Source organism: Calidris pugnax, unplaced genomic scaffold (genome assembly GCF_001431845.1).
Source record: "Calidris pugnax isolate Ruff unplaced genomic scaffold, ASM143184v1 scaffold97, whole genome shotgun sequence".
In the NCBI taxonomy this organism is placed as follows: Eukaryota; Metazoa; Chordata; class Aves; order Charadriiformes; family Scolopacidae; genus Calidris; species Calidris pugnax.
In genome coordinates, this window is record NW_015090837.1 from 289,544 (window position 1) to 298,133 (window position 8,590).

At 53.5% G+C, this 8,590-nt stretch overlaps 2 protein-coding genes across 3 annotated transcripts in view; one reads left to right on the forward strand and one right to left on the reverse strand.

The window, feature by feature from the left end:
• Nucleotides 1–16: 16 nt before the first annotated feature.
• On the reverse strand, nucleotides 17–8,100 carry ACAD8 (acyl-CoA dehydrogenase family member 8). Its single transcript, XM_014941585.1, has 11 exons — nucleotides 8,025–8,100; nucleotides 7,427–7,527; nucleotides 6,849–7,018; nucleotides 6,030–6,139; nucleotides 5,724–5,800; nucleotides 5,314–5,451; nucleotides 4,790–4,925; nucleotides 4,599–4,696; nucleotides 2,306–2,458; nucleotides 1,653–1,755; nucleotides 17–866 (listed from the first exon to the last, which is right to left on the reverse strand). Exons 1-11 carry the CDS (start codon nucleotides 8,083–8,085, stop codon nucleotides 814–816), a joined length of 1,200 nt encoding a protein of 399 aa, XP_014797071.1. The 5' UTR covers nucleotides 8,086–8,100; the 3' UTR covers nucleotides 17–813.
• THYN1 (thymocyte nuclear protein 1) overlaps nucleotides 1,740–8,590 on the forward strand; it is an 11,615-nt gene continuing 4,764 nt past the window's right edge. Inside the window, exon 1 of one of the 2 annotated variants that reach the window (XM_014941589.1) lies at nucleotides 1,740–1,815. The gene's annotated coding sequence lies outside the window, so the exon portion shown is untranslated. Of the gene's footprint in view, nucleotides 1,816–8,217; nucleotides 8,270–8,590 lie in introns of those variants that run through there. The other variant, XM_014941588.1, reaches the window with a different exon arrangement.

Genomic DNA, 8,590 nt, shown 5'->3' on the forward strand with positions numbered 1-8,590 from the left:
AATAATAATAATAATAATAATAATAATAATAATAATAATAATTTGAATTAACCATAGTTTTTACTTCCCCCCCACCCCTTCCCTTGTACGCAGGTGGGAGTAGTGATTTGAGGCAACAGTTAAATATTTCTGTGCGGGACCCTTAGTTTTTGATTTGTACCTCTGTACCAGGAGGAGATAGAGAAAGATACGAATGTGCGGCAGGAAGAGGGAGAAGGACAGGCAGCGGTGGTACCTTGGAAAAGGCGTGCTGGGCAAAGAGGAAGAGGAGTGCTTGTAGCTGAAGGAGAGGCATCCTGCTCCTCGGTTGAAAAGCCACCGCACTCTCCAAGCGGTTAGAGTGGCTGGACTTCATCCCAGCGGTGCAATTAGCACCCAGGTTTTGAAGCAGAGCAACTAGTTCCCTCTAACTAAAGGTTTCCTCGATAAAAGAGCCCTGTGCGCCCCTGCCTGAAGTTCCTGCTTCAGTCCTGACTTGGCAGAGAACGGCCAACAGGTCTCGTGTTTCCCAGAAGGATGGCTGGCAAGCAGCCCGCCGGCAAGAATCGGGGACAGAGGCTGGTATTCACCGCGGTGATGTCTGTCCTCAGCCTGGTAACAGCAGCTCTGCCAGGCACAGAGTGCAGCTGTGGGTGTCATCCAGCTGTGCTCCCCAGTCAATATAAGGCAGAAAAAACTGTTTCCACTGGGGTATCCCCCTCCCCGCTCCCTGGGAGAGAGAGCTGGAGAACAGGGGAGGGAAACAGACCAAGGTGAAACAGACCAAAGTGTAACAGACCAAGTAATTTTAAGTCTAGAGATTAGCTCCTGGCTTCAGCCCTGTAGCAGGTTCCTGGCCACAATCATCCGCATCACCTCGTTGGTACCTGCAGCAGGACGAGGGTGCAAAAGAAAAGACAGTTAGGGAGATGATCCAGTTCTGCCCCCAAGGAAAGCAAAGAGAATTCTTCCCTGGCCTGCAGTCTACAGCACAAAGCTCTTCCCACCCACTGAGGTGGCATTTAGGAGGTGCTGGGCCAAAATACAACTGCCAAGTGGCACCACATCACTCGGGAAAGGCTTCGAAGCGGTCGATAGTGGTGCTTGGTTTTATTTGAGCATTGAGAGGCACTCATAGGGCCTCATAGGGCTTCTCTGCTTTACATATACACAAAACAGACAGAAAGACTGTAGACCCACTCGGTATTGGAAATGAGTATGTCCCTTATCAGGTACCCTGGTCGTAGGGGAAGGGATTTCAAAACAAAATGGTTTGGAGGCTGAACTGGGATTAGAAAAGGCCAGACACTGTTAGAGACACGCTGTCAAAGAGTGAAGATAGACTGGAATCACAGTAATGGAACTGCTGTGGAGCATCAGCACACGGCTGTGGGAGTAATGGGATGAAATGGGATAGAGGCACCTCTAACATGACAACTCCATATCCCCCCGCTGCTGTAAGACTCTTAAATACACAATAACTGCTCCAATACACCAAGGACTCTTGGCCAGGGAATTCCCACACGTGACATCCAGGGACACCCCATGCCCAGAGCAAAAGGGAATTCTGAAACCCGAGAGTCAGAGAGTCACGTGGGAAGGCGGGGGCCTCTGGAGGGGCTGGTCCCTCCTGGCTTCACTGCCAAGTGGCTGGCACTAAGAGTGTCTTTTACCTTCCAGGATCTGGTGGACTCTGATATCTCGCACAAACTGCTGCACAGCATAATCCTTCAGGTAGCCGTAGCCCCCGTGCATCTGCAGAGCCTGGTTACAGATCTAGGAAGATAACATCGCTGGTGAAGTGACTCCCATGGATAAGTCAGTGACAGAAATCCGGTAAGAACCCAGGAACCTGGGCTCTATTTTTAAATTATTTTTCTGGTCATTAATCTCATCTCTTAACGAAGTGTGCTGTGACAGCACAGCGCTCTCAGTCCCCATCACTCCTGCTATCAGTGCTACCATGTCACCCAAGTGCTGCTTCACATTAATAGTGCATTTATGTGAACAAGATAGCATAGGAATACCCAGGAAGCCCTTAACTAAGGCAATTTTGACTGCGTTTCCATGGTGGTACTGATGGAAAAATCAAATCGCCAGATCACCACCTACCGGTCGGTGGGGGGAGGAATCTGCTCAGGGCTCTGACCAGGAAGCTGTGGAGGGGCTAATCCTGCAGCCTCCAGAGGATGCAGAATTCTCTTTCATAAAACATCCTGGTGCTGCAACGAAGCTTCTGGCTTAACGAACATGCTTGGGTCTGGGGCATGACAGCGTCAAACTGCTTTTCTGACATCTCCAAGCTTCTGAGCTTCTAGCAACCTACCGCAAAGCATTCGTCGGTAGCGAAGAGCTTGGCCATGGAGCAGAGCACCGCCGCGTCCTCCCGTCCCTCCTGCAGCGCCCGTGCTGCGTTGCGAACCATGAGCCGTGCCGCCACCAGGCGCGTGGCCATCTCCGCCAGCCTGAACTGCAGGTACTGCCAGCAGGAGAGGAGAAACGAGGTCAGCCTCTTTTGAACCACATCCTTCAGGCAGGTCTTTAGGCCTTTTTTGACTCAGGAAAAGCACTTTCCTGACTTCTCCAGGGAAGACCCTGTGAAGCAAGCGATGAGACCTCTGGCTGCTTGATGAGACCTCAGCCAGGATCAGGAAGAGCAGAGCTCTGGGAGGGCAGGTCTGGTGGAGACATTACCTGATTCTTCGCCAGGGGTTCTCCAAACTGTTTGCGGACAGCGAGATGTTCCTGAGCCAGAAGGACGGAGGCATGAGCAGCTCCTAACGAACACGAAGCTGGTGGGAGAAGCCAAGGACACAGAGTGAATATGAAGCTCACGCAGACGGGCAACAAGATGATCCTGCCCTCCTCCCTTTGTTCTTTCTTACCAATATTTATCCTGCCTCCGTTCAGTCCCTTCATGGCAATGCTGAAGCCCTGCCCTTCGGCTCCCAGCCGGTTGCCAACAGGAACAACACAGTCCTCGAAGATGACAGCCCGAGTTGGCTGGGAATTCCAGCCCACCTGGGAAAAAAACAGAGCACCTTCCAGACTGCCCGAGGAGCAGCTCCCAGCAGAGAACTGCCCACCCCGCTCTCGGCCCCTCGGTCTCATTGCCATGCTGCCACAGAGCCCCTGTGGTCTACGTGGTTTGGCCTCAGCATGCTGAGTTGGAAACTGGAAACTCTATTTGAGAAAAGGAACCTTGATGTTTCTGAGATTAAAATCCTTCACTCTGCAAAGGGACAGGATCAGGCAAACTTCACCAAAGCTGGATTTGGCTTGGAAAAACCATGCCAGGCTGGGACTCCGGTCCCATCCAAGAGGAGTTCCCTAATGCTTTGCACACGCGAGCTCGCCTCTGTCCCACACTTCCCTCAGGCACACGGGGAGTAAAAACCAAGCTTTTTACCTTCTTCTCTTTCTTGCCAAAGCTGAGCCCTGGTGTCCCCTTCTCCAGCACCAGGCAGGAGATGCCCTTGGGGCCTGGGCCTCCTGTGCGACACATGACCACGTAGACATCGGTGTCACCCCCTCCACTGATGAAGGCCTGCAGAAGGGCACAGGAAGAAAGGGGTGGCTTTCACATGCTGAGCACGCAGCAGCAGCTGGGGTACAAAGACGGAGGGGCAAAGACCCCACACCAGCAGGTATTTAGGGACCCAACTGTGCTAAGCTCTGGTGAACGCTCTGCGGAGCACATCCTACCTTGGGAGAACACACAGAGATGAGGAGACAGCAGGAAATGGAAAGGATGGTTAGACCCAGGCCCCCTTGCACATGCAGTGCCATCCAGCAGCTTTAGGAGGAGCAAAGAGGTACCTTGGAGCCATTCAGGACGTAGGTGTCCCCTTTCCTCTGAGCTGAGGTCAGCAAGGAAGCTGCATCACTTCCACTTCCTGCTCGGGAGGTAAGGAAGCAGCCAGTGAAGCAGCAGGTCCAGAGCCTACAGGCTCTCCCAGGAGCATCTCAGCAACCATCCTCTGCCCCTTCCCAACCGCCACGCCATTGCCCAAATGAACATGAAAAGAAACTTTTAACCTCCAGCTCCGTGCCATGTCCGTGTCCAGCTAAACCAACGTTAGGAGGGAGGGAAGGGAGGTAGATTTCTCCATCGAGGATGCTCACCTGGCTCAGTCAGGCAGTAAGAGGCAAATTTTTCCATGCTACAGAGTGCTGGGCAGAACCTGCGCCGCTGTTCCTCGTTGCCAAAGGTGTCGATCATCCAAACACACATACTGGAGCAGGAGAGAAGGAGCAGCGTTACAGCAGGTGAACATAGCCCTGGGAGGAAGGCGAGTCAGGGAAGAACATCCCTGGCCAAACAGAAGAACAAAGCTCGTTGCGAACCATGAGCCGTGCCGCCACCAGGCGCGTGGCCATCTCCGCCAGCCTGAACTGCAGGTACTGCCAGCAGGAGAGGAGAAACGAGGTCAGCCTCTTTTGAACCACATCCTTCAGGCAGGTCTTTAGGCCTTTTTTGACTCAGGAAAAGCACTTTCCTGACTTCTCCAGGGAAGACCCTGTGAAGCAAGCGATGAGACCTCTGGCTGCTTGATGAGACCTCAGCCAGGATCAGGAAGAGCAGAGCTCTGGGAGGGCAGGTCTGGTGGAGACATTACCTGATTCTTCGCCAGGGGTTCTCCAAACTGTTTGCGGACAGCGAGATGTTCCTGAGCCAGAAGGACGGAGGCATGAGCAGCTCCTAACGAACACGAAGCTGGTGGGAGAAGCCAAGGACACAGAGTGAATATGAAGCTCACGCAGACGGGCAACAAGATGATCCTGCCCTCCTCCCTTTGTTCTTTCTTACCAATATTTATCCTGCCTCCGTTCAGTCCCTTCATGGCAATGCTGAAGCCCTGCCCTTCGGCTCCCAGCCGGTTGCCAACAGGAACAACACAGTCCTCGAAGATGACAGCCCGAGTTGGCTGGGAATTCCAGCCCACCTGGGAAAAAAACAGAGCACCTTCCAGACTGCCCGAGGAGCAGCTCCCAGCAGAGAACTGCCCACCCCGCTCTCGGCCCCTCGGTCTCATTGCCATGCTGCCACAGAGCCCCTGTGGTCTACGTGGTTTGGCCTCAGCATGCTGAGTTGGAAACTGGAAACTCTATTTGAGAAAAGGAACCTTGATGTTTCTGAGATTAAAATCCTTCACTCTGCAAAGGGACAGGATCAGGCAAACTTCACCAAAGCTGGATTTGGCTTGGAAAAACCATGCCAGGCTGGGACTCCGGTCCCATCCAAGAGGAGTTCCCTAATGCTTTGCACACGCGAGCTCGCCTCTGTCCCACACTTCCCTCAGGCACACGGGGAGTAAAAACCAAGCTTTTTACCTTCTTCTCTTTCTTGCCAAAGCTGAGCCCTGGTGTCCCCTTCTCCAGCACCAGGCAGGAGATGCCCTTGGGGCCTGGGCCTCCTGTGCGACACATGACCACGTAGACATCGGTGTCACCCCCTCCACTGATGAAGGCCTGCAGAAGGGCACAGGAAGAAAGGGGTGGCTTTCACATGCTGAGCACGCAGCAGCAGCTGGGGTACAAAGACGGAGGGGCAAAGACCCCACACCAGCAGGTATTTAGGGACCCAACTGTGCTAAGCTCTGGTGAACGCTCTGCGGAGCACATCCTACCTTGGGAGAACACACAGAGATGAGGAGACAGCAGGAAATGGAAAGGATGGTTAGACCCAGGCCCCCTTGCACATGCAGTGCCATCCAGCAGCTTTAGGAGGAGCAAAGAGGTACCTTGGAGCCATTCAGGACGTAGGTGTCCCCTTTCCTCTGAGCTGAGGTCAGCAAGGAAGCTGCATCACTTCCACTTCCTGCTCGGGAGGTAAGGAAGCAGCCAGTGAAGCAGCAGGTCCAGAGCCTACAGACTCTCCCAGGAGCATCTCAGCAACCATCCTCTGCCCCTTCCCAACCGCCACGCCATTGCCCAAATGAACATGAAAAGAAACTTTTAACCTCCAGCTCCGTGCCATGTCCGTGTCCAGCTAAACCAACGTTAGGAGGGAGGGAAGGGAGGTAGATTTCTCCATCGAGGATGCTCACCTGGCTCAGTCAGGCAGTAAGAGGCAAATTTTTCCATGCTACAGAGTGCTGGGCAGAACCTGCGCCGCTGTTCCTCGTTGCCAAAGGTGTCGATCATCCAAACACACATACTGGAGCAGGAGAGAAGGAGCAGCGTTACAGCAGGTGAACATAGCCCTGGGAGGAAGGCGAGTCAGGGAAGAACATCCCTGGCCAAACAGAAGAACAAAGCTCCAGGGGGTGGAGGTGAGAAAGCCTATTGCTCCACATCAAACCAGAACAAAATTAGGTGCCACAGAAGCCAGGAGGAAGATCACCTTCCACTCCCCACAGACTCGCTGCCTCGTGGAACAGCAGGTCCCTATTTAACAGCCTCAGGGCTCTCCTCAGGGCTAAGCCCGACTGTCTCCTTGGAAAACTGCACCTGGGAGAAGGAGGCATCGTCACCCCATCCTTCCGTGCCACATCAGCCCGTCACCAAACATGTCTGTACAAGCAGAACAGGGCCCCAGTATCAGCTGGTGTCTCCGGGCTCTGTTACAGCTCGACCAACACACAAAGGCTTTTTCCGGGCAGGTTACTATCTATAGACAGACAGCTTAAGTGGAAGAGCAGGGAACAAAATCCAGAACCTAATCCCCTCTTGCCTGCCACAAAGCTAAAATTACTTCTTGGTGGCATCTCTCAGCTAAAAGCCTATTTGTTTACGTCCTCACAGGGACGTGTCCACTTGGGGGTCCCAACTTTAAGTAATAAGAGAGGTGGGTCCAGCTGGATTTAGAGGAAAAATGTGGTTTTCAGCCAGGCTGACACCATCCAGAGCTCGGCAGAGACACTCACTTGTGGATGCTCATGTAAGCGGTGGTGCTGGTACATCCTGTTGATAAAGCTTCAAAGATGATGGAGGTATCAAGTCGTGACAATCCAGAGCCACCCACGTCTGGTTTCACGTAGATCCCACCGAATCCCAGCTGGGCCGCCTTCCGCATTGTTTCCACGGGGAATATTTCCTATTGGGACAGGCAGAGGCATTGCAAGTGAATGTTCCTGATCAATCCCATCTCAATGTTCAGCCCCTTTCAGTACATCTGAGCTGCCAAATCCGGTCCCGAACTCCTGCACAGTTTAAGTTAATTGGGCGGGTTAAAGACGAGGTGGCTGCCTGGAGAGATACGTACCACCTTTGGGAATAAATTCCGTTTTCAGCTGAGGGAATAGCCTGGCTAGGAAAGCTTCTAGGAATTTCTGATGGCTTCCCCACCCCGGCTACAGCAGCAGCGCCAAAGAAAATCTCTACAGGTGGCACCACAGCACCGAGGAGCTGTTGTGGGAACCCCTCTGATGAGCCCCCCAGGATGACAACACCTCAAGGGAGGGAACACTGAGCGGTACAACCCTCCTGAGGCTGCCATACCTACCTTCTCATCCCACTCGGCCATGTGAGGAGCCATCTCCTTGGCAGCAAAATCAAGGGCAACTTTTTGGAATTCCTTCTGCTCCTCAGTCAGGCCGGCGGACGCTAGAAAAGCAGGAAGTGATCGGGATACGCGTCAGTTGCGGGAAAACAAGCTCTACCACCTCCTCTGTAGCCCAATCAATTTCAACATGTCCCTTAACTCCATTTCTCTGTTCCCTGGGGCCACCATGAACTGGGCTGGTACGGGACAGCGGGCTTTGGGAGGGGACTTTTTTTAGGATGAAACGAATCCCAAGGCCCCAGCTATCCTTGTCTACTCCATGTTTCAAGACAGGGACCAGGGCAGCACAGCCCATGGTAGCCATCCTTCCATCTCCCTAGGTCTGTGCTGCAGAAACACAAGGACTCGGCCCTGGGACTTCACGGGGCAGCACAAGCCCATGGTAGCCATCCCTCCATCTTCCTAGGTCTGTGCTGCAGAAACACAAGGACTCGGCCCTGGGACTTCACAGGGGTGACACCAGAAAAGAAGCTACAAATAAAGAAGCCCTTTGGAAACGGCATCTAAAGTTTTGGGTAGATCCTGCATTGGAAACCACCTGCTTCGCTTACATGTAAGATCCCGGAGGTTGTTTTGTTAGTTCCTCTCCTAAAATTCATAGGGATGAAGCTGCTGCTTCCATCCTAAACGTGGTTACATTTAAACAAGGAAGCAATTCATCCGGGAAGGTCCGGGAATGCCGTAGGAGGAGTCCGGCTCGGACACAGCTCTTGTTCCATAACCAGAGCCCGTGCCCAGCCATCAGGAGACGGCTTCCATTGCAGGATAACCCAAGATTTACAGGCGGGTACAGCCTTCCCTGCCTCCCAGTGAGCCTTTGCACTGTTTTAACGAGCCTTTTTGCTTTTTTAAAGATATTATTAGATTCGCACTCGAGCTTGAGAAACCCTGAAGACCCAGCAAGGGCAGAGGGAAGGGGGAAGGCGCTTTTCCTTCGCGGGGCCGGGGCTCGGTGCAGGCAGGGACATCCCCCCACCCCTCTTTCCACCCCAAAGCCACCGACCCTCTCCCCACCTTCACCCCACACACCGCCTCCCTCCCCGCAGGGGGATCCCGGCGGCCCCGACCCGTCCCCGGTTGGGGGGTACAGCGGGGTCTCCTCCC

Bases quoted from the DNA above. Each gene is read 5' to 3' on its own strand.
- ACAD8 (XM_014941585.1), bottom strand. From the start codon at position 8,085: ATGAATTTTAGGAGAGGAACTAACAAAACAACCTCCGGGATCTTACAT. The intron at 7,528-8,024 runs GTGGTTTCCAAT...CTGCTTTTCTAG, and splicing joins CTTACATGTAAGCGAAGCAG to CGTCCGCCGGCCTGACTGAG. The intron at 867-1,652 runs GTAAAAGACACT...GTCCTGCTGCAG, and splicing joins AGTCCACCAGATCCTGGAAG to GTACCAACGAGGTGATGCGG.